This window comes from Pseudophryne corroboree, chromosome 6, assembly GCF_028390025.1.
Source record: "Pseudophryne corroboree isolate aPseCor3 chromosome 6, aPseCor3.hap2, whole genome shotgun sequence".
NCBI classification, from domain to species: Eukaryota; Metazoa; Chordata; class Amphibia; order Anura; family Myobatrachidae; genus Pseudophryne; species Pseudophryne corroboree.
In genome coordinates this window covers 792,063,589-792,084,331 of record NC_086449.1, presented here as the reverse complement: position 1 = coordinate 792,084,331, position 20,743 = coordinate 792,063,589, and the positions used below count along the sequence as shown (strand labels likewise).

General features: G+C 47.5%; 1 protein-coding gene across 1 annotated transcript in view; it reads left to right on the top strand.

Annotated features, from left to right (window-relative positions):
* HDAC3 (histone deacetylase 3) overlaps positions 1-19,866 on the top strand; it is a 67,092-nt gene extending 47,226 nt beyond the window's left edge. The window contains exons 14-15 of the mRNA XM_063928854.1: positions 1,154-1,311; positions 19,178-19,866. Coding sequence (XP_063784924.1) covers positions 1,154-1,311; positions 19,178-19,247 — 228 coding nt within the window. The 3' untranslated portion in view covers positions 19,248-19,866. The remainder of the gene's footprint in view (positions 1-1,153; positions 1,312-19,177) is intronic.
* Positions 19,867-20,743: the final 877 nt, after the last annotated feature.

Genomic DNA, 20,743 nt, shown 5'->3' with positions numbered 1-20,743 from the left:
AAATTGGTGGTTTTTTTCTCAAAAAAGCCCATATCTGTTTGTCCATTCGGACAGGGCAGAGCTGCGGACTCGTCCCCAGTTCTCTCCCTAAGGTGGTGTCAGTGTTTCACCTGAACCAGCTTATTGTGGTGCCTTGCGCCTACTAAGGACTTGGAGGACTCCAAGTTGCTAGATGTTGTCAGGGCCCTGAAAATATAGGTTCCAGGACGGCTGGAGTCAGGAAAACTGACTTGCTGTTATCCTGTATGCACCCAACAAACTGGGTGCTCTTGCTTCTAAGCAGACTATTGCTAGTTGGATGTGTAATACAATTCAGCTTGCACATTCTGTGGCAGGCCTGCCACAGCCAAAATATGTAAATGCCCATTCCACAAGGAAGGTGGGCTCATCTTGGGCGGCTGCCCGAGGGGTCTCGGCTTTACAACTTTGCCGAGCGGCTACTTAGTCAGGGGCAAACACGTTTGTAAAATCCTACAAATTTGATACCCTGGCTAAGGAGGACCTGGAGTTCTCTCATTCGGTGCTGCAGAGTCATCCGCACTCTCCCGCCCGTTTGGGAGCTTTGGTATAATCCCCATGGTCCTTTCAGGAACCCCAGCATCCACTAGGACGATAGAAAAAATAAGAATTTACTTACCGATAATTCTATTTCTCGGAGTCCGTAGTGGATGCTGGGCGCCCATCCCAAGTGCGGATTATCTGCAATACTTGTACATAGTTACAAAAATCGGGTTATTATTGTTGTGAGCCATCTTTTCAGAGGCTCCGCTGTTATCATACTGTTAACTGGGTTCAGATCACAGGTTGTACAGTGTGATTGGTGTGGCTGGTATGAGTCTTACCCGGGATTCAAAATCCTTCCTTATTGTGTACGCTCGTCCGGGCACAGTATCCTAACTGAGGCTTGGAGGAGGGTCATAGGGGGAGGAGCCAGTGCACACCACCTGATCCTAAAGCTTTACTTTTTGTGCCCTGTCTCCTGCGGAGCCGCTATTCCCCATGGTCCTTTCAGGAACCCCAGCATCCACTACGGACTCCGAGAAATAGAATGATCGGTAAGTAAATTCTTATTTTTTATTATTTAGCCAAGCTGCTTCTGTAGAAATTGGTCCAGACCACTAAACAATCTGTAATCGTCCCACTTTGTGTGCAGTATTTGGATCAAATCAGACAGACCATTTTTGAAAACTTGAAGATGTTGAACCACGCGCCAAGCGTCCAGATCCACGACGTCCCCTCGGATCTTCTGAGCTATGACCGCACCGATGAGCCGGATCCTGAAGATAGAGGAGGCGAGGACAACTACAGCAGGTACCCCAAACCATCACCATCCATATCCTATACAGAGTACCCCTACATTTGCTTAGCAATCTAAATGAATTGGGGCTGGTGTAGGGAGGCCGGATCCCAGGATTTTGGGCCCAAAATTGCCGGGATTCAATCCCGGGATTGGAAGATAAGCGTTGAGCGTCCTCGGGACGCTGCCCAGCTTCCGGTTCTGGGAGCCGCCAGGAGAGAGCATAGGATGTTCCCCATCTGCCCGCCCCAGGTATATGGTGAGTTGTGTGCGGGGCGGCCACACATGGGAAACGCTAATCCCGGGAATCCCCAGGATTGACCATTTTTCAATCCCAATACCCGGATTGAAAAAAAGGCCCGGGATTGGCCTCCCTAGTCCGAAGCAACCAGTTAACTCTTAACTGGCATTTCAAAGTCTGAGCTAGATGAGTGACAGTTGGAAGCTTTGGGCAACTTCTCTATATTTTTTCTCCCCTTTATGGTACTATGTACTATGGCTTGAGGAGAGAGGACATGGACAGAGATTAGGGGGTCTATGTACTAAGGCTTGGAGAGAGATCAAGTATCAACAAATCAGCTCCTGTACATTTTCAAACGGTCTGTAACATGACAGTTAGGAGCTGATTGGCTGGTACTTTATCTCTGTCCACTTTACCTCTCTCTAAGGCTCCTGAGTGTTTTATGTTAGACTCTAAACTACCATTGTGTCATACGACAGGTCCTGCTTCATCTTTACTGTTTTGTTATTGGTATAACGGCACTAAAGGAATAACATTTAATATGGGGGATAATGCTTCTGCACATGCATTATAAGAATATTACAAGGCACCATCATTATACTGATGCCTCTATTATGTTATTGTAAGTGCTGATACCCTTATGCTACAATTACAACAATATAACAGTCTATGCATAGAGTATACATGGTAATTTAGTTCTTGGGCATGCGGATGTGATGAATACCTCTAGCAAAATCTTAATTTCTCTGACGTCCTAGTGGATGCTGGGGACTCCGAAAGGACCATGGGGAATAGCGGCTCCGCAGGAGACTGGGCACAAAAGTAAAAGCTTTAGGACTACCTGGTGTGCACTGGCTCCTCCCTCTATGACCCTCCTCCAAGCCTCAGTTAGATTTTTGTGCCCGAACGAGAAGGGTGCATACTAAGGGGCTCTCCTGAGCTGCTTAGAGTAAAAGTTTAAAGTAGGTTTCTCTAACGTCCTAGTGGATGCTGGGAACTCCGTAAGGACCATGGGGAATAGCGGGCTCCGAAGGAGGCTGGGCACTCTAGAAAGATCTTAGACTACCTGGTGTGCACTGGCTCCTCCCACTATGACCCTCCTCCATGCCTCAGTTAGATTTCGTGCCCGGCCGAGGTTGGATGCACACTAGGGGCTCTCCTGAGCTCTTAGAAAGTTATAGTCTTAGAATTTGTTATTTTCAGTGAGACCTGCTGGCAACAGGCTCACTGCAGCGAGGGACTAAGGGGAGAAGAAGCGAACTCGCCTGCTTGCAGCCGGATTGGGCTTCTTAGGCTACTGGACACCATTAGCTCCAGAGGGATCGACCGCAGGCCCAGCCTTGATGTTCGGTCCCGGAGCCGCGCCGCCGTCCCCCTTACAGAGCCAGAAGCAAGAAGATGGTCCGGAAAATCGGCGGCATGAAGACTCTGTCTTCACCAAGGTAGCGCACAGCACTGCAGCTGTGCGCCATTGCTCCTCTCACACACTTCACACTCCGGTCACTGAGGGTGCAGGGCGCTGGGGGGGGCGCCCTGAGGCAGCAATAAAAACACCTTGGCTGGCTAAAATACCTCAATATATGGCCCCAGGGGCTATATATGAGGTAAATACCCCTGCCAGAATTCCATAAAAAACGGGAGAATAGGCCGCGAAAAAGGGGCGGAGCCTATCTCCTCAGCACACTGGCGCCATTTTTCCCTCACAGCTCGGCTGGAGGGAAGCTCCCTGGCTCTTCCCTGCAATTCTACAGTACAGTAAGAGGGAAAAGAGAGGGGGGGCATTAAAATTGGCACTGTATACAGTATATTATATAAAAGCTATTAGGGACATAACTCAGTTAGTCCCTGTATATATATATAGCGCTCTGGTGTGTGCTGGCATACTCTTACTCTGTCCCCCCAAAGGGCTTTTGTGGGTCCTGTCCTCGTTTAGAGCATTCCCTGTGTGTCTGCGGTGTCGGTACGGCTGTGTCGACATGTTGAATGAGGAGGCTTATATGGTGACAGAACAGAGGCCGATATATGTGATGTCGCCCCCTGTGGGGCCGACACCAGAGTGGATGGATAGGTGAAAGGTATTAACCGACAGTGTCAACTCCTTACATAAAAGGGTGGATGACGTAACAGCTGTGGGACAGCCAGCTTCGCAGCCCGCGCTTGCCCAGGCGTCTCAAAGGCCATCAGGGGCTCAAAAACGCCCGCTCTCTCAGATGGCAGACACAGATGTCGACACGGAGTCTGACTCCAGTGTCGACAAGGTGGAGACATATACACAATCCACTAGGAACATCCGTGACGTGCTCCCGGCAATAAAAAATGTGTTATACATTTCTGACTTTAACCCAAGCACCTCTAAAAATGGGTTTTAGGTTTGGGGAGAAAAAACAGGCAGTGTTTTGTTCCCCCATCAGATGAATAAATGAAGTGTGTGAAAGCGTGGGTTCCCCCGTTAAGAAACTGGTAATTTATAAAAAGTTACTGATGGCGTACCCTTTCCCGCCAGGTGGATAAGTTACGCTGGGAGATATCCCCTAGGGTGGATAAGGCGCTCACACGTTTGTCAAAAAAGGTGGCACTGCCGTCTTAGGATACGGCCACTTTAATAGGTACCTGTTGATAAAAAACAGGAGGCTATCCTGAAGTCTGTATTTACACACTCAGGTACTAGACTGAGACCTGCAGATAGTGCTGCTGCAGCGTGGTCGGTGACCCTGTCAAACAGGGATACTAGTTGGAAAACATAAAAACATATTAAAGACGTCGTCTTATATATGGGGGATGCACAGAGGGATATTTTGCCGGCTGGCATCCAAAATAAATGTAATGTCCATTCTGTCAGGAGGGTATTAGAGACCTGTCACTGGACAGGTGATGCTGACTTAAAAAGCGCATAGAGAGCCTTATAAGGGTGAGGAATTATTTGGGGATGGTCTCTGGGACCTCGTATCCACAGCAACTGCTGGGAAGAAATAATTTTACCTCAGGTTTCCTCACAGACAAAGGTACAGTCCTTTCGGCTTCAGAAAAGCAAGCGGGTCAAATGGCGCTTCCTTTCTGTACAGAGGCAAGGGTAGAGGGAAAAAAAGCTGCACCAGTCAGCCTGTTCCCAGAATCAAGATTCTTCCCCCGCCTCCTGTGAGGCCACACCATGACGCGGGTGCTCCACAGGTGTAGCCAGGTACGGTGGGGGGCCGTCTCAAAAAATTTCAGCAATTAGTGGGCTCGCTCACAGGTGGATCCCTGTTTCTTTCAAGTAGTATTTCAGGGGTACAAGCTGGAATTCGAGATGTCTCCCCCCAGCCGTTTCCTAAAATATGCCTTGCTGACAACTCCCTCAGGCAGGGAGGCTGTGCTAGAGGCAATTAATAAGCGGTATTCCCAGCAGGTAATACTCAAGGTGCCCCTACTTCAACAAGGACGGGGTTACTATTCCACACGGGTTGGGGTACCGAAACCGCATGGTTCGGTGTGACCCATTTTATATTTAAAATCCTTGAACACAAAAATTCAAGTTCAAGATGGAATCGCTCAGGGCGGTTATTCCAAGCCTGGACGAGGGGGATTACATGGTATCCTGGGACATCAAGGATGCTTACCTGCATGTCCCCATTTACCATCCTCGCCAGGAGTACCTCAGATTTGTGGTACAGGATTACCATTACCAAGTCCAGACACTGCCGTTTGGACTGTACATGGCACCGAGGGTGTTTTATCAAGGTAATGGCCGAAATGATGATACTCCTTCAAAAAAAGGGAGTTGTAATTATCCCGTACTTGGACAATCTCGTTATAAGGGCGAGGTCCAAGGAGCAGTTGGTAGTCGGGGTAGCACTATTTTGGAAAGTGCTACAACAGCATGGTTGGATTCTAAACAGTCCAAAGTCACAGCTGGTTCCTATGACACGTCTACTGTTCCTTGGGATGGTTCTGGACATAAACCAGAAATAGTGTTTCTCCCGGAGGAGAAAGCCAAGGAGTTGTCATCTCTAGAAGCCAAAATAGGTAGCGGTGCATCATTGCACGCGAGTCCTGGGAAAAATGGTAGCTTCCTACGAAGCAATCCCATTAGGCAGGTTCCATACAAGAACTTTTCAGAGGGACCTGTTGGACAAGTGGTCCGGATCGCATCTTCCGATGCATAGGCTGATAACCCTGTCTCCAAGGACCAGGGTATCTCTACTGTGGTGGCTGCAGAGTGCCCATCTTCAAGAGGGCCGCAGGTTCGGCATACAGGACTAGGTCCTAGTGACCATGGATTCCAGCCTTTGAGGCTGGGAGGCAGTCACACAGGGAAGAAATTTCCAGGGACTTTGGTCAAGTCAGGTTATTTCCCTACACATAAATATTCTGGACCTGAGGGCCATTTACAATGCCCTGAGGCCGGCAAGGCCTCTGCTTCAAAACCAGCCGGTACTGATCCAATCAGACAACATCACGGCAGTCGCCCATGTAAACCAACAGGGCGGCACAAGAAGCAGGATGGCGATGGCAGAAGCCACAAGGATTCTCCGATAGGCGGAAAATCATGTGTTAGCACTGTCAGCAGTGTTCATTCCCGGAGTGGACAACTGGGAAGCAGATCTTCTCAACAGACACGACCTCCACCCGGGAGAATGGGGACTTCCTCCAGAAGTCTTCCAATAGGATTGTACACCATTGGGAAAGGCCACAGGTGGACATGATGGCGTCCCGCCTCAACAAAAAGCTATAAAAGATATTGCACCGGGTCAAGGGACCCTCAGGCAATAGCTATGGACGCTCTGGTAACACCGTGGGTGTACCAGTCGGTTTATGTGTTCTCCCCTCTGCCTCTCATACCAAAGGTACTGAGAATAATAAGAAGGCGAGGAGTAAGAACGATACTCGTGGATGGCCAAGAAGAGCTTGGTACCCAGAACTTCAAGAATTTATATCAGAGGACCCATGGCCTCTGCCACTCAGACAGGACCTGCGGCAGCAGGGGCCCTGTCTGTTCCAAGACTTACCGCGACTGCGTTTGTCGGCATGGCGGTTGAACGCCGGATCCTGAAGGAAAAGGGCATTCCGGAGGAAGTCATTCCTACGCTTACTAAAGCCAGGAAAGAGGTTACAGCAACTCATTATCACCGCATATGGCAAAAATATGTTGCATGGTGTGAGGCCGAAAGGGCCCCAACAGAGGAATTTCAACTAGGTCGATTTCTGCATTTCCTGCAAGCAGGAGTGACTATGGGCCTTAAATTGGGTTCCATTAAGGTACAGATCTCGGCTCTGTCGATTTTCTTTCAAAAAGAACTAGCTTCAGTACCTGAAGTTCAGACATTTATAAAAGGAGTGCTGCAGAGTCAGCCCCCGTTTGTGCCTCCTGTGGCACCTTGGGATCTCAACGTGGTGTTGAGTTTCTTAAAATCACATTGGTTTGAACCACTAAAAACCGTGGATCTGAAATATCTCACGTGGAAGGTGGTTATGTTATTGGCCTTGGCTTCTGCCAGGCGAGTATCAAAGTTGGCGGCTTTGTCTTGTAAAAGCCCTTATTTGATTTTCCATATGGATAGGGCAGAATTGAGGACTCGTCCCCAGTTTCTCCCAAAGGTGGTGTCAGCGTTTCACCTGAACCAGCCTATTGTGGTGCCTAGGCTACTAGGGACTTGGAGGACTCCAAGTTGCTAGACGTTGTCAGGGCACTGAAAATATGTTTCCAGAACGGCTAGAGTCAGAAAATCTGACTCGCTGTTTATGCTATATGCACCTAACAAGCTGGGTGCTCCTGCTTCTAAGCAGACTATTGCTCGTTGGATTTGTAGTACAATTCAGCTTGCACATACTGTGGCAGGCCTGCCACAGCCAAAATCTGTCAATGCCCATTCCACAAGGAAGGTGGGCTCATCTTGGGCGGCTGCCCGAGAGGTCTCGGCTTTACAATTTTGCCGAGCAGCTACTTGGTCAGGGGCAAACACGTTTGCAAAAATTCTACAAATTTGATACCCTGGCTGAGGAGGACCTGGAGTTCTCTCATTCAGTGCTGCAGAGTCATCCGCACTCTCCCGCCCGTTTGGGAGCTTTGGTATAATCCCCATGGTCCTTACGGAGTTCCCAGCATCCACTAGGACGTTAGAGAAAATAAGAATTTACTCACCGGTAATTCTATTTCTCGTAGTCCGTAGTGGATGCTGGGCGCCCATCCCAAGTGCGGTTTATCTGCAATACTTGTACATAGTTATGGTTAACTAAATCGGGTTATTGTTGAGCCATCTGTTGAGAGGCTCTATTGTTTCATACTGTTAACTGTGTTTCATATCACGAGTTGTACGGTGTGATTGGTGTGGCTGGTATGAGTCTTACCCGGGATTCAAAATCCTTCCTTATTGTGTACGCTCGTCCGGGCACAGTACCTAACTGAGGCTTGGAGGAGGGTCATAGTGGGAGGAGCCAGTGCACACCAGGTAGTCTAAGATCTTTCTAGAGTGCCCAGCCTCCTTCGGAGCCCGCTATTCCCCATGGTCCTTACGGAGTTCCCAGCATCCACTACGGACTACGAGAAATAGAATTACCGGTGAGTAAATTCTTATTTTTTTATTTTCAGTGAGACCTGCTGGCAACAGGCTCACTGCACCGAGGGACTAAGGGGAGAAGAAGCGAACTCACCTGCGTGCAGAGTGGATTGGGCTTCTTAGGCTACTGGACATTAGCTCCAGAGGGACGATCACAGGCCCAGCCATGGATGGGTCCCAGAGCCGCGCCGCCGGCCCCCTTACAGAGCCAGAAGACTGAAGAGGTCCGGAAAATCGGCGGCAGAAGACGTCCTGGCTTCAATAAGGTAGCGCACAGCACCGCAGCTGTGCGCCATTGCTCTCAGCACACTTCACACTCCGGTCACTGAGGGTGCAGGGCGCTGGGGGGGGGGGGGGGGGGGGCGCCTTGAGATGCAATAAAAACACCTTATATGGCAAAAAATACATCACATATAGCTCCTGGGCTATATGGATGCATTTAACCCCTGCCAATTTTTCCATAAAAAAGCGGGAGAAAGGCTCCGCCCCCTTCTCGGCGGCCTATCTCCTCAGCACACTGGCGCCATTTTTTCCTCACAGCTCCGTTGGAGGGAAGCTCCCTGACTCTCCCCTGCAGTCCTGCACTACAGAAACAGGGTAAAACAAGAGAGGGGGGGCACTAATTTGGCAGATAAATATATACAGCAGCTATATCAGGGAGAAACACTTATATAAGGTTATCCCTGTATATATATAGCGCTCTGGTGTGTGCTGGCAAACTCTCCCTCTGTCTCCCCAAAGGGCTAGTGGGGTCCTGTCCTCTATCAGAGCATTCCCTGTGTGTGTGCTGTGTGTCGGTACGTTGTGTCGACATGTATGAGGAGGAAAATGGTATGGAGGCGGAGCAATTGCCTGTATTAGTGATGTCACCCCCTAGGGAGTCGACACCTGACTGGATGGTCTTATGGAAGGAATTACGTGACAGTGTCAGCACTTTACAAAAGACTGTTGACGACATGAGACAGCCGGCAAATCAGTTAATACCTGTACAGGCGTCTCAAACACCGTCAGGGGCTCTAAAGCGCCCGTTACCTCAGATGGTCGACACAGACACTGACTCCAGTGTCGACGGTGAGGAAACAAACGTATTTTCCAGTAGGGCCACACGTTACATGATCACGGCAATGAAGGAGGTTTTGAACATTTCTGATACTACAAGTACCACAAAAAAGGGTATTATGTGGGGTGTGAAAAAACTACCCGTAGTTTTTCCTGAATCAGATGAATTAAATGAGGTGTGTGATGAAGCGTGGGTTTCCCCCGATAAAAAACTGCTAATTTCTAAAAAATTATTGGCATTATACCCTTTCCCGCCAGAGGTTAGGGCACGTTGGGAAACACCCCCTAGGGTAGATAAGGCGCTCACACGCTTATCAAAACAAGTGGCGTTACCGTCTCCTGATACGGCCGCCCTCAAGGAACCAGCTGATAGGAAGCTGGAAAATATCCTAAAAAGTATATACACACATACTGGTATTATACTGCGACCAGCTATCGCCTCAGCCTGGATGTGCAGTGCTGGGGTGGCTTGGTCGGATTCCCTGACTGAAAATATTGATACCCTGGACAGGGACAATATATTATTGACTATAGAGCATTTAAAGGATGCATTTCTATATATGCGAGATGCACAGAGGGATATTTGCACTCTGGCATCAAGAGTAAGTGCGCTGTCCATTTCTGCCAGAAGAGGGTTATGGACGCGACAGTGGTCAGGTGATGCGGATTCCAAACGGCATATGGAAGTATTGCCGTATAAAGGGGAGGAGTTATTTGGGGTCGGTCTATCGGACCTGGTGGCCACGGCAACGGCTGGGAAATCCACCTTTTTACCCCAGGTCACCTCTCAGCAGAAAAAGACACCGTCTTTTCAGGCTCAGTCCTTTCGTCCCCATAAGGGTAAGCGGGCAAAAGGCCACTCATATCTGCCCCGGGGCAGAGGAAGGGGAAAAAGACTGCAGCAGACAGCCTCTTCCCACGAACAGAAGCCCTCCCCCACTTCTGCCAAGTCCTCAGCATGACGCTGGGGCCTTACAAGCGGACTCAGGCACGGTGGGGGCCCGTCTCAAGAATTTCAGCGCGCAGTGGGCTCACTCGCAAGTGGACCCCTGGATCCTGCAGGTAGTATCTCAGGGGTACAAATTGGAATTCGAGACGTCTCCCCCTCGCCGGTTCCTGAAGTCTGCTTTACCAACGTCTCCCCCCGACAGGGAGGCAGTATTGGAAGCCATTCACAAGCTGTATTCCCAGCAGGTGATAATCAAGGTACCCCTCCTACAACAGGGAAAGGGGTATTATTCCACGCTGTTTGTGGTACCGAAGCCGGACGGCTCGGTGAGACCTATTTTAAATCTGAAATCCTTGAACACTTACATACAAAGGTTCAAATTCAAGATGGAATCACTCAGAGCAGTGATAGCGAACCTGGAAGAAGGGGACTATATGGTGTCTCTGGACATCAAGGATGCTTACCTCCATGTCCCAATTTGCCCTTCTCACCAAGGGTACCTCAGGTTTGTGGTACAGAACTGTCACTATCAGTTTCAGACGCTGCCGTTTGGATTGTCCACGGCACCCCGGGTCTTTACCAAGGTAATGGCCGAAATGATGATTCTTCTTCGAAGAAAAGGCGTCTTAATTATCCCTTACTTGGACGATCTCCTGATAAGGGCAAGGTCCAGAGAACAGTTAGAGGTCGGAGTAGCACTATCTCAAGTAGTACTACGACAGCACGGATGGATTCTAAATATTCCAAAATCGCAGCTGATTCCGACGACACGTCTGCTGTTCCTAGGGATGATTCTGGACACAGTACAGAAAAAGGTGTTTCTCCCGGAGGAGAAAGCCAGGGAGTTATCCGACCTAGTCAGGAACCTCCTAAAACCAGGCCAAGTGTCAGTGCATCAATGCACAAGGGTCCTGGGAAAAATGGTGGCTTCTTACGAAGCGATTCCATTCGGCAGATTCCACGCAAGAACTTTTCAGTGGGATCTGCTGGACAAATGGTCCGGATCGCATCTTCAAATGCATCAGCGGATAACCCTGTCTCCAAGGACAAGGGTGTCTCTCCTGTGGTGGTTACAGAGTGCTCATCTTCTAGAGGGCCGCAGATTCGGCATTCAGGACTGGGTCCTGGTGACCACGGATGCCAGCCTGAGAGGTTGGGGAGCAGTCACACAGGGAAGAAATTTCCAGGGCTTGTGGTCAAGCATGGAAACGTCACTTCACATAAATATCCTGGAACTAAGGGCCATTTACAATGCCCTAAGTCAGGCAAGGCCTCTGCTTCAGGGTCAGCCGGTGTTGATCCAGTCGGACAACATCACGGCAGTCGCCCACGTAAACAGACAGGGCGGCACAAGAAGCAGGAGGGCAATGACGGAAGTTGCAAGGATTCTTCGCTGGGCGGAAAATCATGTGATAGCACTGTCAGCAGTGTTCATTCCGGGAGTGGACAACTGGGAAGCAGACTTCCTCAGCAGACACGACCTCCACCCGGGGGAGTGGGGACTTCACCCAGAAGTCTTCCACATGATTGTGAACCGTTGGGAAAAACCAAAGGTGGACATGATGGCGTCCCGCCTCAACAAAAAACTGGACAGATATTGCGCCAGGTCAAGGGACCCTCAGGCAATAGCTGTGGACGCTCTGGTAACACCGTGGGTGTACCAGTCAGTGTATGTGTTCCCTCCTCTGCCTCTCATACCCAAGGTACTGAGAATCATAAGAAGGAGAGGAGTAAGGACTATACTCGTGGCTCCGGATTGGCCAAGAAGGACTTGGTACCCGGAACTTCAAGAGATGCTCACGGAAGACCCGTGGCCTCTACCTCTAAGAAAGGACCTGCTCCAGCAGGGACCATGTCTGTTCCAAGACTTACCGCGGCTGCGTTTGACGGCATGGCGGTTGAACGCCGGATCCTGAAGGAAAAAGGCATTCCGGATGAAGTCATCCCTACCCTGATCAAAGCCAGGAAGGATGTAACTGTGCAACATTATCACCGTATTTGGCGTAAATATGTTGCGTGGTGTGAGGCCAGGAAGGCCCCTACAGAGGAATTTCAACTGGGTCGTTTCCTGCATTTCCTGCAAACAGGACTGTCTATGGGCCTAAAATTAGGGTCCATTAAGGTTCAAATTTCGGCCCTGTCAATATTCTTCCAAAAAGAACTAGCTTCAGTTCCTGAAGTTCAGACGTTTGTCAAGGGAGTACTGCATATACAGCCTCCTTTTGTGCCTCCAGTGGCACCTTGGGATCTCAATGTAGTTTTGGGGTTCCTAAAATCACATTGGTTTGAACCACTCACCACTGTGGACTTAAAATATCTCACATGGAAAGTGGTAATGCTGTTAGCCCTGGCTTCAGCCAGGCGTGTTTCAGAATTGGCGGCTTTATCCTATAAAAGCCCTTACCTAATTTTTCATACGGACAGGGCAGAATTGAGGACTCGTCCTCAATTTCTCCCTAAGGTGGTTTCAGCATTTCACTTAAACCAGCCTATTGTGGTGCCTGCGGCTACTAGGGACTTGGAGGATTCCAAGTTGCTGGACGTAGTCAGGGCCCTGAAAATATATGTTTCCAGGACGGCTGGAGTCAGAAAATCTGACTCGCTGTTTATCCTGTATGCACCCAACAAGCTGGGTGCTCCTGCTTCTAAGCAGACTATTGCTCGTTGGATTTGTAGTACAATTCAGCTTGCACATTCTGTGGCAGGCCTGCCACAGCCAAAATCTGTAAAAGCCCATTCCACAAGGAAAGTGGGCTCATCTGGGCGGCTGCCCGAGGGGTCTCGGCTTTACAACTTTGCCGAGCAGCTATTTGGTCAGGGGCAAACACGTTTGCTAAATTCTACAAATTTGATACCCTGGCTGAGGAGGACCTGGAGTTCTCTCATTCGGTGCTGCAGAGTCATCCGCACTCTCCCGCCCGTTTGGGAGCTTTGGTATAATCCCCATGGTCCTTTCGGAGTCCCCAGCATCCACTAGGACGTCAGAGAAAATAAGAATTTACTTACCGATAATTCTATTTCTCATAGTCCGTAGTGGATGCTGGGCGCCCATCCCAAGTGCGGATTGTCTGCAATACTTGTACATAATTATTGTTACAAAAATCGGGTTATTGTTGTGAGCCATCTTTTCAGAGGCTCCTCTGTTATCATGCTGTTAACTGGGTTCAGATCACAAGTTGTACGGTGTGATTGGTGTGGCTGGTATGAGTCTTACCCGGGATTCAAAATCCTTCCTTATTGTGTACGCTCGTCCGGGCACAGTATCCTAACTGAGGCTTGGAGGAGGGTCATAGGGGGAGGAACCAGTGCACACCAGGTAGTCCTAAAGCTTTTACTTTTGTGCCCAGTCTCCTGCGGAGCCGCTATTCCCCATGGTCCTTTCGGAGTCCCCAGCATCCACTACGGACTATGAGAAATAGAATTATCGGTAAGTAAATTCTTATTTTCTCTAGCATCCATAAGGGATATTGGGGACAGATTCATATGATGGGGTATAGACAGGTGCAAAGGAGCCAGTGCACTTTACATTTCTATAACTGGGTGTGCTGGCTCCTCCCCTCTATGCCTCCCCCTACAGGTCAGTTTAGGACCACCGTCCGGAGGGGCTGTTTGTTCAGCGGGGCATGGCGCCTTGGTTGTCGCAGCATGCCGCACACCCCTAACGCTGCCTGAAGGTGATCATCGGTGGCGAGTACACACCGGGGACCCCGCTAGGCGGGTCACCCTGGTTCACTATGCGGCAGAAGTGCGGGTGAGGGGTATGGGTCCCTCCTGGGGGAAGCCCGCTGTAGCCCCTGCGTAAGACTGGCTAATATATCTTGTACCAAGCATTTATGTGAGACTACAAACCCACAGGGAGACATGGCCAGTATAAATATTACACAGTAGCTCCGACGCCATTACAGGGGGCGGAGCTATATCAGAGTGGGCTCGGCTTCATTTTTGCGCCTTCCTCTGCATAATGGTCACACGCTGGATCACTGGTACCGGGTTTAGAGGGGGATAGCCGCTATATTGTGCACAAATATCATTCCCAAGAGGGAATTTTCATAAGATGGTCTCACTGTTGGTTATGTATATGTAAAACGTTGACAGACTCACTGGGGCTGTACAGCATTGGGTGCTGGTGTCCTCTCTCCTGTGTCTCCTCTCACATGCAATAGGGCAGGCTTGTATTGTATTTCAGGCTGTGTTGTATGTGTGTTATACCTGGTTTTTCTTCTTCACAATGGTAAAACAGAAGTTATGCAGTGTGTGTAATGCTAGATTTTCCCCTAGCACATCTGGTTCAATATCATGTGAGCAGTGTAGTCAGTCATCACAAAATGCTGATAACAATGTGGGGGAGAGTAAAGAGCCCTCCTGGCTGGGGGCTATCAAAACTATGATGTCTGATATGTCATCTCAACCCACTGCAAATGCCAATAAAACTCAGGAACTGCAACAAGCAGTGGCAAATCTAGCTGCTAAACATCCCCCCTGTCTACTGCGGGTGCACAAAAACGTGCTTTACCTGCACTACTGGCAGATACTGATGAGGATATACAGGATGAGGGGAATGATGTGGATCCCGTGAGTGGGGACGCCACACCTACACAGGGTATTAAATCCCTCATATTGACTATTCGGGATGTGTTAAAGCGCCCCCTGGAGGATGCTAATAATCAGCAGTCATTTTTCCTCCCACAAGACAAAATGACAGTCACATTTCCTGACTCCAAGGAATTTGATGATTTATTTAAAATAGCCTGGAAAAATCCAGATAAAAAGTATTAGGTGTCCAAGCGTTTTTTTTCCATAACTTCCCCTTTGCCCCTGAAAGCAGGAAATTCTGTGATGAATCTCCAGCAGTAGATGTCTCAGTCTCTCGCCTTTCTCCAAAGGCGGTACTTCCTGCTCCGGGCTCCTTTATGGTAAAGGACCCGGCAGATAGGAAAATGGAGACCACTTTGAAATCTCTACACTGCTGCAAGTGTAGCTCAAAGACCGGTCATTGCAGGTTGCTGGATGACACATTCGATTCATTCCTGGGCTACTCAAATTCAGGAAAGTCTCTCGTGTGATATGATCTTAGTTACTACTGTAACTTTCCTAAAACACATTCAGGACACGGCAAGAGTCCTCTGTAACTCCCTTAAAGAGATTGGCAATATTAATGCTAGGACCACGGCTATGGCTGTGTCTGCACGCAGAGCCATATCGTTACGTCAGTGTATTGCTGATGCTGACTCCAAACATATTGTGGAATCTATTCACTTCACAGGTGAATGTCTTTTTGGAGGTGAATTGGACGCATCGATTTCCAAAGCTACTGCTGGGAAATCCATGTTTCTCCCTTCGGGAGCTCCGCCTGCTAGACGTACCTACCCGGGACCGTCTACTCCCTTGATGGCTAACCTTGACACTCCAGCTGTTGTTGAACTACACAACCCAGCATGCCCTGCATCAGTTTTAGCATGGCCAAATAACAAAAACTGTAGCAGGGCATGCTGGGATATATAGTTCAACAACAGTTGGAGTGTCGAGGTTAGCAATAACTGGTCTACTCAGTCCTTTTCGGTCCCCCAGATTTCGATCTAGGGCCAGGGGGGCCTCCAACGCAGCTAGAGGCTCCAGAGGAAAACCTAAGAAACCAGCCGTTGACGGATCTCAGGACCAGAGCACCAGTTCTTCTTCCGCCAAGACTTCAGCATGACTGTGCCCACCCACCCCGAGGGGATCTCGTAAGGGAGCTCGGTTACGTCACTACAGCCACATCTGGACAGTTCCTGCCAAGGTGCCTGGGTAAGGGACCTTATTTCTCAAGGTTACAAGCTGGAGTTCGACGGTGCTCCTCCCCAACGATTTTTCAAACCAGGCTTACCAGCTTTGGAAAATATGCGTGGTACGCTTCTACTGGCCATAAACAAGTTGGTCCAGTCTCAGGTCATTGTTCCAGTACCCCTACAACAACGAGGACAGGGTTACTACTCCAGTCTGTTCGTAGTACCAAAACCAGACTGGTCTGTGAGACCCATTCTGAATCTGAAGTCCTTGAATCCTTACCTGAAGGTTTTCAAATTCAAGATGGAATCTTTGAGAGCAGTGATCGCAGGCCTGGACCAACAGGAATTCCTAATGTCCCTGGATATCAGGACGTATCCATATCCCAATTTGGCCTCCTCATCAGGCCTATCTGCGGTTCCACTTTGGGAGATTCCTTCGTTTCCTGCAGACGTGAATGGATAAAGGTTTACGTCTTGGATCCATCAAGGTCCAGATTTCAGCTCTTTCCGACTTCTTCCAGAAGATGTTGGCTCTCCTGCCAGAAGTTCAGACCTTCTTGCAAGGGGTGCTTCACATACTACCTTCGTTTGTGCCGCCTACGGCACCTTGAGATTTGGATGTGGTGTTATGCTTTCTACAGTCCTCCTGGTTTGAACCTCTGATGACTGTAGAAGACAAGTACCTCTCATGGAAGACGGTGATGTTACTGGCCCTGGCTTCTGCTAGACGTGTCTCAGAATTAGGGGCCTTATTGTGTAAACGTCCCTACTTGGTCTTTTACGAGAACAGAGCGGAGCTCAGGACTAGACGGCAGTTCCAGCTGAAGTTAGTCTCCGCATTTCACTTGAATCAACCTATTGTGATTCCGTCCAGTACTGGCACTTCTCCCTCCGGAAGCATTGGATGCAGTGCGAGGCTTGAAAATCTAAGTCAGGAGAACTGCTCGGATCAGAAAGACTGATTCCTTGTTCGTGCTGTATGATGCACAGAAGAAGGGTTACCCTGCTTCAAAGCAGTCTATTGGTCGTTGGATTTGGCTTACTATCCAACAGGCCTATGTGCGACAGCCTTACCTGTTCCACAGTCTCTGAAGGCCCACTCTACGAGATTGGTGGGATCTTCCTGGGCGGCTGCCCGTGGGGTCTCTGCCCTGCAATTATGCCGAGCTGCTACCTGGTTGGGGAAGAACTTCTTTTGTGAAGTTCTACAAATTTGATACCCTGGCCAAAGAGGATACCCAGTTTGGGCAGGTGGTGCTGCAGTTGTCTCTGCACGTTCCCGCCCGTTCTGGAAGCTTTGGGACGTCCCCATCGTACTAATCTGTCCACAATATCCCTTATGGATGCTAGAGAAAATAGGATTTTAAATACCTACCGGTAAATCCTTTTCTCGTAGTCCATAAGGGATATTGGGCGCCCGCCTTTGTGTCGTGACTTTCTGCAGGTTCTCTGTTATGTGTTCAGCTGTTGCGGTTAATGTTACTGTTTCGGTTATGTTATGGTGTGCTGATGTGTAAATCTCACCTCACTCGTTGTTATGTTCCTTCTCTCAAGTACAGATGGGTCCACAGTTATCTTGGCTAGTTTGCTGCGCCTAGGCACCACATGGTTCATTAACAGAAACCCTTCATCTATTGTTCTCAGCTGCAATACAATACAGAGAACAATGCAGCAGGGGATTAAGTCTGAGTGCCCAGTCTCAGTTAATCCTATTAAAGATCAAGATAAACATGGACCCATCTGTATGTCATTCTCCTTCGGGCACTGTTTTACCTATAACTGACCCGTAGGAGGGAGAATAGAGGGGAGGAGCCAGCACACCCAGTTGAAGAAATTTAATGTGCACTGGCTTCTTTGGAACCGTCTATACCCCATTGTACTAATCTGTCCCCAATATCCCTTATGGACTACGAAAACAGGATTTACCGGTGGGTATTTAAAATCCTATTTTTTTTTTTTTTTATTTTTTTTTCTTGAATAAAGAATTCTATTTTCTCCCTTGCTCGTAGTACTGAGGCTGCTCTTGTCTCACATTATGTATATTTACATGTAAATGGTGTGAAATGTTTGAAATTGAAATGTAATTCTGCCACCTAGTGGTGGTTTTGTATATTGCCAAGAGAGACAACTTGCTGACAATTGTCTCTGCTTTTTTTTTCTGTAAACATTTATGGATTATGTTTTTAATCTGTTTTCCTGCAGTATATTGTCTATATGATTTGAAGGAAAGGAAAACTGGACAATACAAGAAACCTAGATCTTATTTTAGACTGCATACAAAAGGGGAAAGACAAGTTTATGGGAACAAGCTTTCTCCACATTATGGGCCGGATGTAATACACTCGCATTCGGCGGCCGTGCGGGATGTTGGCTGAACTCGGACTTTTTTTTTTAAAGGGGCAATTACTTAAAAGACATGGTATTGCCTTGTAAGTGATTGCCCTTTTAAAAAAAAGTCCGCGTTCGAGCGGCATCCTGCATGTGCGTCGTTACATCTGGCCCTGTGTCTTACAGGATCCTGCATACACCGGGTGTATTTTGTGTTTTTAAGCATTGCATTCATCCTTCTTTGCAGCTACTGAAATCATTATTCCCCATGTTTACGCATGAGTACTGTACACAGGATTTTCTTATTATTAATATGCATCAAAAAAGGTCTTATTTATATTGCTTTAAAAAATAAGACGTGTGCGTGGATTGCTGCCTGGGTGTCCATTATCCCAAAACTGCTTCCTGTACGGGAAGGCTCATATGCATGGTAGTATCCGGTCTTTAGGTCGACAATCATTAGGTCAACATGGTTACTAGGTCGACGCATGAAAAGGTCGACATGAGTTTTTCATATTTTTTGGGACGTTTTCATACTTTACGATCCACGTGGACGACGATTAAGAATAGTAACCTGTACCGTGCGCAGCGGTAGCAGAGCGAGGCACCTTGCTCGAGGGGATACGGTGCACTAATTGGGGTTCCCGGTCACTTTTTTTTTAGAAGAAAACGACACCAAAAAGATATAAAAAAAACTTACGTTGACCTTTTTCAGGTCTACCTAATGACTGTGTCAACATAGTTACTGTCAACCCTATGATCCACACCCATTATGCATCCGGTCTAGGCTTTAAACGCCGAATGCATCGTGGTCGCTTTAGATGGAAACCTCCCAGACCTTTTTATGTAACGATTTGTAATGGTGCGATTAACGACTACGTCACGTAATTGTTCTCAGGATTGATGTAATCATGCTTAACTTAAATATGCAAGTAAATTAACTCGCAATGTATTATATATGACCGTAATCTTTGTCTCCACTGACACTTTGCCTCTCCTTTCTAGGCCAGAAGCATCAAATGAGTTCTACGATGGAGATCATGACAACGACAAGGAAAGTGATGTAGAGATTTGACCGTCGCGGTACATTTTTTATTTTTAGACCAATATTCACAATATTTCTTGTGAAGATTTCTGGACCAGTCGCTTTTATTTTCTGCCTGTCCAGCAATTTTTTTAAATTTTTTGGGGGAAATGCTTATTTTTTTTTTTCTCTCCCGAGAATGAGACTTTCAGACAAATAACTCTATTGGAATGCAGAATTTCTGGAAAATACAACTTTGAGATGTCATAAAGAGTTATCAAACTACATGAATTGTATTTTCTACATCATCCAAGCCACGCCGGATTGATTTTTCCTCAAAACTGTGCACAAAGTAATTTTACTTTTGTGCCCATCCGCTATTGGACAAATGGCCGATATTGGCTTATAGATTTGTTTTGTTCTTTTCCATCTGCTCCTACAAAACAAGTTGTATTGTTTTGCTATGAATGGCGTGCCACTGCTCTGTTTCGGCTATGACAAGTCGAAAGCCAAAGACTATTTGGAGCAGTAGATTTTATCGATCATTGGCAGTTTAACTGAATTATATTCACTTTCTTGAAGTAAAACTTTCCCACTGGAAGAATTATTTTGCAACAGTTTACATATGTAAATATGTAGGGAATAGGATAAAGACTTTTATCATATCCAACTTCTTGTCTTTTTCTTTATTTATATATATATATATATATATATATATATATATATATATATATATATATATATATTAGTAAATATTGATTCGTATAGTAACTTGTAATTATTCTGCACTGAGATAGGTACGTAATAAAGAAATGGAGAGATCCCTGGAAAGATATAGCCAATGTGCGTAGCATTTACTGCTGGTGCTAAACATCCGCGCCTTTTTTTTTTTTTTTTGGTCCAAGTTATATCACATCTTGATATTACAGTATATTGTTCTCCCCAGTGTAATAGTAAAAGTTGTGTTACTGGCAATGCTAGTTTCTTACTAATGCTAGGCTTACTTGCAAATATTCTGTTAATCATAATTGGCTCTGGATGAATCTAGTGGATTTCTGACCGTGAAAGCAAACCTCTGATTGGTTTACAGAAGTGGTGCGCAAAAAAATGGCCAACCAGCCAATATCTGATTGGCCTCCCCTGGCTACATAATTTAATGGTAACACGGTTCTGATGATGTCACTGAGAGGCGAGGGAATCCTCTCTGACCAGGAATAAAACTCGCTCGTGGGCTTCTCTTTGTGATTGGCTGACGGCTGCTCCAACCCTTCCTATTGTTGGCAATGGCTATGCATTGGTTCTTGATGATGGGATCTATAGTTTGGATTGCAGGTAGATTGAACATAATGATAGCTCAGCAGAGCAGTATCTTCATGAGGTGTGTAACTGTGAGCCATTTGCGAAATTGGTAAATAGCGTCCACCTCTAAATAACCTCCTAAGTGTATACATGTTTACGTCACTCATTTTACGGCACCGTTGCGTTGTACATATGTGTGGAAAATACACAAATGGGTCTTACTGTAAATACCAATACAGCTTTATTGA